Source organism: Anser anser (genome assembly GCF_964211835.1).
Source record: "Anser anser genome assembly, chromosome: Z".
NCBI lineage: Eukaryota > Metazoa > Chordata > Aves > Anseriformes > Anatidae > Anser > Anser anser.
Window position 1 is genome coordinate 42,794,135 of NC_139723.1, and position 14,510 is coordinate 42,808,644.

General features: G+C 38.7%; 1 protein-coding gene across 7 annotated transcripts in view; it reads right to left on the bottom strand.

Annotated features, from left to right (window-relative positions):
• The window catches only part of AOPEP (aminopeptidase O (putative)), a 200,248-nt gene that overhangs the window by 17,847 nt on the left and 167,891 nt on the right, over positions 1–14,510 (bottom strand). For 6 of the 7 annotated variants that reach the window (XR_014577181.1, XR_014577182.1, XR_014577183.1 and 3 more), the window contains one exon: positions 6,387–6,503. Coding sequence is in view for 3 of the 7 variants with exons in the window: in XM_083819210.1 (XP_083675336.1) it covers positions 6,387–6,503 (117 nt within the window). In the remaining 4 variants the exon portion in view is untranslated. Of the gene's footprint in view, positions 1–6,386; positions 6,504–13,890; positions 13,997–14,510 lie in introns of those variants that run through there. The other variant, XR_014577184.1, reaches the window with a different exon arrangement.

The window sequence follows — 14,510 nt, forward strand, 5'->3', positions numbered from 1 at the left end:
AAGAGCCTGCAAACTGCACTTAGATGCAACATAAGTAAGAACTGTAACAGGATGAAGACTGAAAACAATCAGGACCACAGAGGACTTTCTGATGAGTGGCTGCTGCTCCAGTCAATGCATTTACTTTGTACGAGATGGGGATAGCCTACTGTACTCTGACCTTATTCTGTTTACTAGTAAAAATAGGAAAGATTTCCAATGACCGTAAGAAATTCTTTGCTAGGTATTTGCCAGGAAAAGTATGAGGAGAAGAGCAGTGTAAAATTTAATGTTTATGTGATGATGAGTGTGAATAGCAGCAGACTTGGCTAGTACAGAGATCTCACTTCATAAAAACTTATATTTCTTCTTTCTCTTCTATTTAATGAACTTACCTCCTCAGAAATGGCTTGGTGTGAAAGCCTCAAGTCTGATTTATTTCGGAAACAAATCTGGCAGACAGGCTGACTGTTCTATGGGTCTTTTTCTAAGTTCCTAATTCCTAAATACTGAACTGGTAAGTGAAAATAAAACATTCTTCAATGTAATCTTATCTATCTAGGTAAGCTCTTAATAGCACTTTGAAGAAAGAAAAAGGCAGATGAAATTTATTTTGCATCAGTGATAAATTTTCACAGCAGCTTTGTAGATCCTATAAAACATGCTCTCATGTACACAATAAGGTATCTCCTCCTGACTTGAGCTGACACTGAATAACAAGCTGTATGTTTACATGTGAGAAACCATCTTCATAAACTATGTGCAGAAACTACTTCTACTTTTGCAGAAACAAGTAATTATTGTATTCACTTGTCTTTTTCTTGTTCTTTAAAATGGTCACCCATTTAAGCTGTTGTCTTTTTCATGTAGTGAATTCGTGGTTCACACTAACACAGACACAGTTAAGGGGAAGGATCACGTACACACAGGCATCTCAATGTTCAGGTGTAACAACGCTGTCTGAAACACGCCTGCATATTGCTTTATGGCCTAGTCAAAAAGGACTGCCAAGCCTATGGAGGTATTTGCAACATACTGCATGCAAATTTTACACAAAAGCTGGAGATTGCTCCTTAACCCCTGCCCCAAGTGCATTTGGCGTGGAAGGACCAGCCAGTGGCTGCGCTGAAAGGAAAGCTCACCAAGAGCCTTTTCTGCAGGCTCACATGGACTGACCTTTGCTGACCAGCTCCCTTTTCCCATCCAATTTTACACGGCACTCCACAGAGCTTTATTCCGTGAGGGTGCCTTCTAACAATGCTCAGTGACAACCTGCAGGACCACTGAGTTGTACAGTGCAGGAATGTGCTCAGCTTAATCCAGTGACCACCAGATGGGAAGCAGCTAGGCAGATATTGCATTGTAATTCACTTGTACTTATGTGTCTGCCAGTCTTTCACGGGCTAGGAAAGATCAATGAAAATAAGTTATTTTGTCCTAAACCCAACTCTTGCTACTTTAAGGACGCCAAGCACCTTATATGGTTTGTATTAGCATGAATGGATTTCTGTCAGTGAAATAAGATGCCACCACTTTATAGCTTTGGTCTCATAGGCAGACCTCAGGCACAATGAAGTAGTTGTGTGAGAATGGCTTTATGCCACCCACATGACTTGAGATATTATGATCTTAACTCATTTTACTCACATTTTCTGCAAAAACAGTTATAGCCTCTCCCCTTCTCCTCTCCCCCAAATATACCACATTATGACCCTGAATACAGGGAAAGCATTATGTAAGTGAAGAGCATTTCAGCCAATTTGCTGAGACAAGAAAAACTAACAAAGCAACTTTCCATATGCTGCGCAGGCAAGAAATTTTATAAGAAAGTGATGCCTGCAGTAGGAAAGAAAGAAAACTAACTCTATGGTGAAAGTTCTTGGGAAATACGTGATAAATCATCCTGTTTCATCTACATTCTGTATTTTCTGTCACTCGGTCCTACATAATTCACCAGCAAGTACAAAACACTTGCAGAAATATTGCCAAGTCTTAAATAGGACTGAAAGAGTCACATACATCCCCTGCCCTTCTCCTGTGGAATCAGCAACCTTTTTCTTATCATCTTTGTTACTGTTCTGTAGGTCACTTACACATCCTGTAATCTGGTGTACATGTTATAGGCCTCTCCCTGTTCAAATGAAGATGTTAGATCACAAATAATGGAAATAACTGTAGTGCTTTTCTGGACATGCTCCTGAGCAGTCTGCTCTAGGTGTCCCTTCTTGAGCAGGGAGTTGGACCAGATGGCCTCCGGAGGTCCCTTCCAACCTCAACCCTTCTGTGGTCCTGTGGTTGCTAGTTAACAGATTCATCGGTTGTTATCCATAGCTGTCAGTGGTGCCTTTAGGCATTTGTAACTAACTGACTCCTGTTTTTCAAACGGAAGTCCTCAACAGCCTATGCTCAAACATGGAAAGTTTCCACTACTGTATCAAAAGAGGTGTCACCAAACTTAAGAGGACTTAAATACTAGCAACAGAAACTTTCCAAGTAAACCCAATCTACGTTCTGTCAGAAGCTAGATATTAAGTTAACTATGTGAACAAAATGGCCACCTCAGGAAGAAAAAAATAAAAGGAAAACAAAAAATAACAACAACAACAACAAAAAGAACTCAGACCCGCCTTCAATTCCCTTATCCTACTACGCTGTCTGACGGCAGCTGTAGTTGCTTTGTAACACATCCCAGTTCTCCTCAGTCAGCTGGACTTTGTCATTTTTGACTCCCTGCAGCCAACTTCTGTAATGCTTCTCTTGGACATGGAGCTGTGGGAGAGCATCATCAAGATACAGGCTACGTACGCAGCATGAAGGAGCATAGCAAGAGAAAAGGGAACAGAGAAAGAAAACTGACTCAACCTTTCTTCTATGCAATTGCCACCCACTTGTCTGACAAGGTCTGAGCCTTGATGGGCTCAGGACACTGACAGGTGAAGGAAAAATGCCTTTGAACTTTGAAAACTCTACTGCTCTCTACCTCCTACTCTTCTCTGAAGCTATAAATGTGTGGTGAGAGACCTCACATGAGAGAGGGCAGTAACTATGTCGAGCTGCTGAGGAAATCCCAGTAAGGATATATCTTGGGCTTTCCTTGAAGAGAGCTCAACAGTTAAATTCCAGGCAAAGGCTGACTCACACCTCTCTCCTTTCCTGGCTGGTACAAAGAGTTCAGAACAGGGCAGATAACCTGCTGCAAACCATCCTCTCCTTCCTGAGGTGAGGTGTAGCCTTTACATTGGTAAGACTGGACATGCAAGTGGTAACAAGCAGTCAGGAACACCAAATACTGCTGCTGGCAGTCTTCACTGAATGAGCCCAAACCTGCATGCCACTGTGTGCAAGTGTAGACATGGCCAGGTGCATGCAGTTTTAGGACGAGAATGTTGAACTGTGAAGTTGAAATAAAGACGTTTCAGAAATACAGATATAAAAAGTTTTAAGAAACGAGAACCAAGACTTTCTACACAGTAATTGTGCAGGACAAAAAGACACCCCCAGAAATGAGCTCTCTTGCAGCATTTATGAAATTCAAGGAAAGGGCATCTCATCAGTGAGCTACCCAGGGCTCTAGATGAGCGAGCTGTAAAATAACTCAAAGTCAAAACAAGCCTAATGCACGTGTACCACATTTCTCATCAACCAGGCTCAGTGCAGCTCTTTCTCAGTACTTTCCCAGTTCTAGCTTCGGTGTGGTGCTCCAGTAGCCGTGTGTTACAAGAGCAGAGTGTTCGCACAGAACATTCCCCTCCTTTGACAATCAGCAGAGGGAAGGGGATGGTTCTTTACTAATTTCACACCCACAAGGGATATCTCTACCAGGCAACATTTTTTTTTTTTAAGAGAGAGTAGTCCTCTCTATTCCTCCCAACACACTTATCTGACAAAGTGAGATTATTCGAACCCTTGATTTTTTTTCTTGTTAGTACTAACTAGCCTGGAACATTCTTGTTATTGCAAGAGTAACCAGCTCTACATATAAATACTATTCTTTATATCTCCTCTGATGCTGTAAGAAAATCTTTTAGCTATCTCCAATACATACAGGAAAAACCTTCCAACTCTCAATGGTGCAGATAATATTTTACATGCAATATTTATGTCAAAACTGTTTAAAATACAAATTAACATACTTTGTGTACAACTGCTCTCACATACTACTGTCCATATCGTTGCTACCAGAAGAATAATGTGAACGTAAACATTACTTGTCAAATACAAGAAAACTAGTTCTTATTTTGTAACTTTCTGTTGTGGGACGGAACACAACTGACAACCTTACCTACAAGAATTCCTGAATAAAATCTCTGACATGGAGGGGCTTTGTTTTTTCTACTGGCCTGCCAGCAATTTTTTATGCCTGTATTTTTAATGATCCATTTCTGATGTCTAGGTACTAAAAACATTTGAACTACAGTAACACAACAGGATCCCTATAACTAATTAATGTCTTCATTAACCAGGTTTAGGCAAGAGCAGCTCAGCCAGAAGCTTGGACTACAGTTCTTTGTCCCTGGGTCATTATACAAGGAAAATCCCCTGTGCACAGACTGGAGTCAGAGGCATGAATAGTCCTTCCCTCAGGTATGCAACAGTGTGTAAGCTAACATTCCCTTTAAAGGACCGTAGGTGTCTGTGACCCCATGACTGGAAAAATGCTAATCGTAATGTTATCTTAGTTGTACTTCTGAAGATCTGCTAAGCCCTTGGCTTCACCTTGTAAAATGAAATGGAGATTATGCTCCTTTCACTGAGGCCATAATTTATATATTTTTTTAAAGAAACACTTCTGAGAGAGCACTTGTGTACTTTTATATGACATTGCAAATAAGAAACCAAGCATGAAAGTGGAAGGAAAGGAAAAACCTGAGAAACCCAAACTTGTGGCCTTGTGCTCACAATTCACTGGCATGAAGCAGCAACACCACAGCTATTACTTTGATCTACTTCTCTATTTATTTCTCTTCCCATTATAGAACCCCTGACATTTCCCTGGTATTCAGATGTGATTAAAATATATTCTAATACCTATAAATAGAAATGTTGGTTCAAGTACTAATTAAAAACAAGTCTAGCATTTGGAAACTCCTATCAATAGAAAAAGTAAAAAGGTGCAGTAAACAGTTCGTGTTGCTTTTTTTTTTCCCCTGAGAAAAAGCTAGACTTCTGTTCAATCTTTGTACTAATATTTGGAATTCTAGGTGTTTGTAAGTGTCCACTCAGCAATTTTAGTGTAAGAGTAACAAGAGAGACTTTGCCCTTTCCTTCAATTTTAATTATTGCCATAAAATTCCAATTTTAACAGGGTAGGTCATGCACACTGACTCTCCACAGCCTTCACAGTAGCTTTTAATTAAACAGGATTTGAATGTCATGTTAAGTTTACCGTGCTTCCTCATTGTACATTAGTTTGATTATATGCTCCTTAATAGCTAACTTTCTTTTTTTTTATATGTAGAAAACCTACACATCCTTTATTTTCAGGATTAATTTTATGTTTTTATCTAACCTCCTGAGTATTGAAGCAAACACATTCATTGCAAGGATGCTTTTAGCCACTAGTTTTTCTGCCTTAATTGTCACAGTTCTCCCAGCCAGAGACACCTATGTGACTCTACAAAACAACCAGCTTTGTATGTATGTATAAGGATATATTGGTTTGCCCCCCTAAGATGTTAAGTTTTTTGGAGCAGGGATGCTAGCCTCATGTGTGGCTGTGATGGGTAAGGTACATGTACAGTATTATATAAAATCCCAGTGACTGTTAACATGCTACGTGCATCTGTAGAGAACTGATTCCCCCTTAAACCTCATGACCTAAATAAGAACATGCTGTAGTCTCTCTGGAAAGCAAACTTTTCCAAATCATGACTGAGAACTGGGAGCTCTCAAAGAGAAACAAGTTGGGCGAACCACAATGAAGTTTAACTTTAGACTGGAGCAGGTATGATTGCATTTGGAGACAACACACAAAACTAAAACGAACTTGAGCTGTAATGCACAGTCACTCACAGGGAGAACTTTAACACTTTACTGAATGTGCTGCCTTGGGTACGCATATGACAGTATATGACATCTATGCTGTATTTTCTCCTCCTGCTATGGCATCCAAGCACACCTGCACCTACATGACACATACACACAAATACTGGACAATTAAGGCATCTTTGTGGCCTTAAAAAGGCTTTCGTGTGGATTCTCACTCTGTGTGCTTATTGGCGAGGTACACCAGGCACAAACCTACAGCCAACATCTTGAGCTGCAACAGTACTGGAATTAAGTGTGTGCAATTTTAGATTTAGACAAGGAAAAAACAACTTGATCGAGCCTGGATTCAAGTGGACCGCTATTATTCCCAGTCAACAATGCAATGGCTTATTTTAGGCAAGATTTTTTTAGTGACTTACCTCAGCATCTTGGTCTCGGAGCTGGTACGTTTCTTCTAAGCACTGTAGTGTTCTGGGACATAACGTCTTCTCCTCCAAGAGATACTCCAGAAGCAAGACCAGCTGGTCAGGGAGAAGCTACAAGAAAAATAAATGCTATGTGTGAATAGAACTCTACTTACTAAGCAATTAAATGGAAACAAACCAAAGAGGACAAGATTGCTACAACCTATGTACTTCCAGCATGTGTGTGAAATATGGCAAGAAGTTACAGCTGATTTCTGAGAAACCTCAGGTTTTACATGTCCATTTTCTGAAAGACTTTGTTCTGGGGCCCAGTTAAGACACATTTTCTATGGCTTTCATTACTATATAGTTAGATCATATCTAAACCATGTTTATCTTATTGAAACATAATCATAGCTTATTAAACAAAGATTTTTATGGAATATGTATGCTAAGTAATTACATTTTCTTTGGGCTTGGAAGGAATAAAATAAGAGAATATTTTATAGTGCATCATTTCAGGGATCAACCAAGTATATGCATGTGTAATTGTTAAGAGGGGCAATATTAGCTGTCAGCATGTGGAATTTCTCAATATGGTTACAGTGAACAAACACGATACAAATAAATGACCCATAAAACAATGTTATAACATATTTTGACTTGTATTCTAGTGCAAAGAGTCAGGAGTCATCCATCACTCCATGGAAAAAGATGGCATTTCTCTCTCTCTCAGTATATAAATGCATACAAATATATAAATACATATATACACACATATATATTTTTAGCAGTTAGTTGTCAGACTCATTTTCAAGTTGAATCTAATACAGCCTGAAAAAGAAAAAGCACATGAACTCTGATGTAGCAAGTGCCTAAGTGCTCTGTTTAAAAGGCTTATTGGATGAACAAATAAATAATTCAAACAGAGCTCAGACAGAAATTATACTAGCTACCAGGAAACATCTATTGGAAATCCAGTGTTTAGTCAGAAGTTTGTTACATGCCCCAAAGCTTTGCACACTATTCATTGTCATAGGGCACCAAAATCAGAATTGGGAAGGGAGAAAGAATTTAAGCTTCTGCAAAGAAAAAGAAACCAACACTGCTTACTTCTAAAATCCTCCAGATTAATGAAAAAGATACCCTGTTATTTTAATTCTGCTTCCAATTTTTATCCCATGTGCAGATGCTCCACTCCCACCTCACTGCCCATGTTCCCCTCTGCTGTGTGTAAAATACAACAGTTAACAATTAAGCAATATAACATTTTCTTCCCTTTCATCTGACATAATTTAATATTAATATCTAAATCAGAATAAGGAGGAGAAAAGATCTCTAGGATTTCAAGGATTTGTTTTCCTTGCATTCCCTTCCATGTATTTTACTGTTAAAGTTGTATTCTTAGGAACTGAAAAAAACCCTGCATCTTATTGGCTCTTACTGGAACATTTTCTAAGTGATACCCAAGCCTGCCAACAAAATGGACTTCTTAAAAACAGTCAGACATTCACAAATATTGAATTATTTCAATTTTAGGACAACCACTAAAACGCTAAGTTGAATGTTTATTGCACAGTCCAAGAGCAGCTGCCTAGAGGGTGGGGAGACACTTCAAAAAATAAAACCGTGAAGGCTTCTGGGAAGTGGCTCTGCTTAGAAACTGAATTCATTTTGAACACTAATAAAATCTGAAATGTTGCAGAGCACCACATACAGGAAGGTAATCTCCTATTTAGAAAGCTTTCTCTACTAACTATAAAGCAGAGCAATGCTTAGTTTCTGGAAACTGTAGAACAGCTGCTTGAATACGTATATATATACATATACATGTTTATAAATATATACACATGTATGTGTATATATATATACACATATATATGTATTCAAGCAGCAATTCTACGGTTTCTAAATATATATATATGTGCTAGGGGAGGTACAGAACAAATGGGTTATTGTATTATAATATATCCTCAGTATAATTGCTATACAGATTCACCCACAAAAAGCTATTGTTTCAGATAACAGAATCTAAATGAAGCCAACAAAAGCAAAGCAGCAAAACAACAGACATGTCCTTAATTTACCTTTGTCTAGGGCTGCATTATAGGTGAAAATTTCTCAGAATTACAAGTTAAACTCTTACTCATCTGTAAGTGAGACTGCAGAGCAAAAAATCTGAGACCATGGTTTCAGTTATTTTCCCACGTCTCAGATGCCCAAGATGAGACTTTATACACCAGTTTCCAGCTCATAGTTTAATTAAAGTCCAAGTTAGGAGCCAGCAAACATGGGCAGAGAGGGTGGGAGCACTTGAAGAAGAAACACTGTCAGACCTGGAACTGAAGTGGCACTAGTGGGCGCAGCTATTATATTTTGTTCTCCCAGTTACTTCCAAAAAAAAAATAATAGGAACAACATATTTTGTTTCAGTTTTCCCCTTTTCTTTAAGAAAAAAGAAGACTGCCTAAGAGAAAATCTATTCAAAGGAAAGGCGCAGAAAGCTCAATTGAAATTTCAGGGTTCGGACCACAACAAAATCCCTCTTGGGTTTTAGAAGGCTTCTTTTTCCAAATACAGCAATATGAATAACCGTATCTCCAAATTTCCAAAGATTATAAATATTTTCATAAAATTACACTTAAAGTTTTACTTTTTTTTAAAAAAATCCATTATTTTTCATCTTCCTTGCCACCGTCCTTAGTTGTCCCATCCACCTGTTACTTCTCATCTTTCGCACTATGAAAGTTGTTTGGGGTGCATGCTGTCCATTTTCCATTTGTTTGTCTTATTTTTAATACAAAGAGGCCCTTGCTGTTAAGCGCTACCAAAACATAAATGCTAGAGAAAACTAAAAGTCAATTTGCTTTAGGTATTGTGAACCTGTTTTCATTTATGACAACTCATATTCTGCGATCACACCTTGAATAGCTAACGTGCATAAAAATCACACAACGCAGACACAGCAAAATACAGCAGGATAAACACTGTGTCAATATTTCTCTCCTTGATGAAAACATTCTGAAATAAACCATAACACCCCAAACACATTTCAGTCTTCCTGTTAAAAAAAAATAAAAATTCTCTCTGAACTGCACGGGAATATACTCAATCGAAATGCCCAAATGTGACGTGATTCTTAAAGTAAATCACTTCTACCAGGAAATGTGGCAAATATTACGGGATAGTATTTATCACGGCTATGATTGCTGCAATACCATCTGTTTATATTGTAAAGTAGATAGCTCTAGTCCCAAACTACGCCTGCTGCATGGAAATCATATTACTTTCCCAGGGTTTCCCCTCCCCCAGCTGAGAGTACCGACGCTACAAAGAGGGAATAAATTAGCATGTTGTGATCAAGCACACCAGAAGTTTTCTGTCATGTTCCATATAATTAAACATCATCCTCACTATAAAGCTGTATCCCAACACTGCATACTTTACCTTGCCCTTAAACCTTTCCTGCAACTACTCAGCCTTTTGAAGGAGTTTACTTTGTCTTTCCACTAAATTGCCGTCTGTCCCCTGCTTCCCTTGCATTACCTGATGTGGTGGTTTTAAAGTTTGAATAATTAGGCTCTTACCTCTAACTCAAACTGAAAATTACATGGAGTATTAGAACTAGTATTTGAGAAAGGTAAGATGAAAGAATTAATGTAAATGTTATCAAATTGAAAATATAACTGAGGCTATTATTGAAGCGGCTTTCTGGGGCTGAGATTCAACGTATACTAAATATCCAGGAACTAAGAAAAAGCATACTTCGTATTTTATTCATACCAGCATACAAGACACTTAAACCATTACGCTTTCTTAAAACAAAAACTCAAGATAGTTTTGAAAGTTTCTACAGATAACCTTGGAACAAAACTGTGAGTTTTCTGAATACTATCCCTAACGTGTAAAAAGCACAAAGAAAACAAATCTCATCTCTTCAAAGACCTGGCACTGCAGCCGCAGAGGTCGTCGTCCTCGCATCCCAGAAGACCACCCACACGAAGGAGCGTATTTATCAATCCTACATTAACAAATGCAATAAATGCCAGATTCACCCTTTATACTAGAAAAACGCCACTGAAACATTTGACTACTGACCTTTCACAGCCATGAAATGTGACACAGATACATCTACTTGAGCTTCCGCAGCACCAGCGCTCGCACGGCACCCTTTAGCCAGGACACAAATCACTAAAGTAGTACAGCTGGTATGCTGAATATCCCATTTGCTCCAGCCTGCACTTGAATGAAGTCATTGAAAGCCTCCTCGGAGGGGAAATGTGCCTGGGACTAATGCAGCAACCAATTGACAGTGGCGTGATTTCTATTATTACTCCATTATCACACTGGGATCTGTGCCTAAATGAGCATACTTCCTCCCTGATGCCATTTCCTTTTATCCTGACTCTAGTCTAAAAGCGGATCAATGGGAGTAATATATATGATGTCACTTCAATTTACAGCTACTGCCTCCCTCTCTCACATGCACAGATAGATCAATTCTTCCCAAAAATGGTTAAGAAATGCATGGGGAGACTCTTCTCCCAGAAAAGGGTTCTCTGCTATATTTGTCTGTGTAACCACAGCAAGGAACTGTTTATACTGAGCAAAAACAGGGGGGAAAGTTAAAAAAAAAAAAAGAAAAAAGAAAAAAAAGAAAAATGTCACTACTGTATACTGGAAAATGCTGGCTGAAATACAATGCAAACGAGTCCCAAAACAGAATTAATGCTATTTGACCTTTGAAAATCATACAGAAAAAGTTTGAAGTTTCTATGACACAACAGATTTCTGTAGTATTTCTCTGGGAGAAGGTAGTCCCCTAAAACATAAGATATCTTTTCATTTACATTTTCACGAGATTTTCCAAGGTCAAACTGAATTCCTTCCCACCCCGCTCTTAAGAAAGAAAGGGCGAAACCCCACCCCAGTATTCAATAGTGAATGGCTCCCTTCAGACAGAATTTCCTCATTAATTGCAGATAAGAAAGCACTGCTACTAGTCCAGCAGACAGGATTTATAGGGCCAGGCCATCTCTGTGCCCATATTCTGAACGGATCAAACGAGTCCCTGAACGAATCTCGCTTTATAAACTCTCCGCATAGACAACTTGCCTCGAGGGCTGTTTTCTCCAGGCTGCAATTAAACAAAAAACCTTTGTAAAATAAATCCCCCCTTTCCTTAAAACATCCAGAAGATTGTCAGCTTGAAAATTCAAGAAAACATTATTTACTCAACATTTTTAGACGGACTCTGTCATTATTTACCTCAAACGATATTCTTAAGATGCTGTTTTCATGTGCATGACGACTTCTCGTAAATGAAAGCAAGTGCCCCCCCCACAGGGGCTAAAACGTACTCATATCAAGTAACATATGAATTCAGTAAAAACATCGACACTAACAGCTGTTAACTAGCAAAGTGCGATGCACTGTGCTTAAGAGATTCTAAGTCCAAAAGAACTCGTCTACAGTTCGATTAATACTCAGAGAAAAAAAAGAAGTAATCTGCAGCTGACAAAAAAATGCTTTGAACTGGATCGCAAAATAAAACCCATGTATTCCAAAGGCTGACAAAAATTTTGAAGTGCATAGTGAAGCAGACTGTTCTGCTTAACTTTATTTAGGTCAGTCTGTTTATGACTTCCCTCTTGCTGAAAAATCAGCTCCCCTTCGAACGTTTACAAAGATAACTAGACCTCACTAAATTTAAAAACAAAACAAGTATCTGCCTGTAACACATTATCTTCTACTTCAGAGCCACAGCTCTCTGAAACGTGTTCCCACTGTGCGCAAATCTTTTCAGCCTCTGCTCAGAGTACTCTTATCATGCTTGGCAAATCATTTTTCAACAACTATTAAAAAAAAAAGACTAAACAGGAATTTTAGTGTTTTTGTTTGTTTAAATCACGCAATAGAAACTCCTATGAAGTTTGCTTCAAAAATACTGATTCTGGGACATTTAAGAGGTCTGGTATCTCTTGCTTCGTGCTACTTGGACATAAAAACGAAACCAAGAGTAATTTAATTAAAAACCCGCACTTACATTTAGTTTCCCAGTTATTTTCCTCTTTGTAACATCAACAGTAAGGATTTCTTGATTTTGGAGGAGGATCATCCCTGTGACAAGTAAGGCCAGTACCTACTCAAACATACAGCTTTGATTTTCTGGTCACACGTTATGAAAGCATTGCTGGATGAAGGACACAAATCCCAAAGATCAGCAGAAGCTTACACACGCGCACAAGTCAAATGACTTGATGTTCATTGACTTTTAAATGCTCCCTTTTGAATAAAACGACAAAAATGTTATCCCACATGACACTGCTACAATTTAGGGTGGGCTTCTGGAGGATTCAATAAGTTTTTGTGCATGCTAGATTTTAATTACAACTTGAACTGATATAGAACACTAATGTGTCCACAAAGCAACAGAACTTGGGAAGCATATTCTAAGCAATTCATTCAGCATTTTTGAAAGAGGAGTTGATAGAAAAACACTTTACAAATGTGGCTGCTTCTTTGAAACACCCTTCTCAAAAATCTGTCCTACATTAGCATTCACTTATCAAGTAATGTTTGCATAACCAGTGCTGTACTTCCCTAAATGTTATGGATACCCAATTTGAAAAGGCTCTTGGGACCTCTTACATGCTTACAGTTTGTTATACTCATAACTCTTTTTGTCCTGTGACACTTTACATGAGATTTTGACATCGTACAACCTATTGTACAGACCTTACCGTGCTATTCCCACCCACCTGTTTGGTACTTACGCATGAAATGTAACATTTGATTTTCTAAACAAATGAAAAATATTTGTAGGGAAGCATTAAAGCCAAAGCAGGCAGGGAAACTGTGGGTATACGTGTTACAATATTCTGAGATAAGAATAAAAGGATTTCGTTTTTATCAATAGTTTAAGCTAACTCTCAATAGAGGAATCATCAGCATAAATGAATATTTTAAACTGTTTTATGTTCTGTGTCTGATAACCTGGCTACATGTTACCAGCAATGGTTTTAAAAGGCCAGCCATTGCTACCACTCCACAAACTTTTTTTTCTTAAGCTAAAGTACAAAATATTTTCCCATAATTTACTTAATGGAGAGAAGATCCACTTATGAAGAAATTCAACATCTGCAATCTAATATAAATGCACTGAAACGTCAAAAATGATTAAACCTTTATGATCTAACATAGTGCTGAGCCAGCAAAATGAAAACCAGGTGGCTTCCACTGCAGGTTCAGTCAGGTTGCACAGTGCTTTTCCTCAGCTCTAGTTTTCTCGAAGCAATGTTTCACCATAACTTTACCCCTGAGCATAATAATTCCCTTTTAAGCATAATAGGCAACACATTGTCTATTCTATGCAGATCATCATCTCTGCCACTCGCTACCTTGCCTTCCGCGCATGCTGCTCCTGGCTTCTGATGAACTGGACATGGCAAAAGAGAAGTAGATGCAGGAAGTCAGATTCCAGCTCTGAAATCATACACTCCATGGGACCACAACTTACACAAACTGTGAGCACACAGCGTAGCTCTGACACAAACGGGTGTTGAATCTGGCAGCAGTATGATCTTCAGCTACCCCTAGACCTCAGAAGAGGCAGCGCCCAGCACCTGACGAGGTAATTAAGAGTATCAGCCCTGTGGTTACCCACTCTCAGAGCACGTGAAAACAGCTGGCACCAAGACCACCCTCCCATCAAACAGCAAACCCAACAGAGGCAGGTCAGGTTCAGCAAAGACTTCATCTAACTGCAAAAAACAAATCCAAAGAGAACTCTGATTTTATTTTCCAGACACTCAGACTACTACAATTAAAAAGATTCATATAGAGGACCGTCAAGTCTTAGTTAGCAATTGGTGGAAAGATTTCTTATATGAATTGTATAGATGTCGATGTGGAATTAGAAAAACTTGCCTCCTTATGAATAAGTCCACTGAAAACACTCCAGGTCTCAGCCACTCCTAACTATGCAGCTGATGTTGAGTTCAAAGTCAGTATAAACCATCTCACCTTGAATGACCATCACTTAGATCCTCTGAGAACAAACAGGCCAGTGAATTCCCTCTGAGATGCCGGGGAAAAAAAAAAAGGCATCTACACAGACTGCAAGAGACACCAAAAACC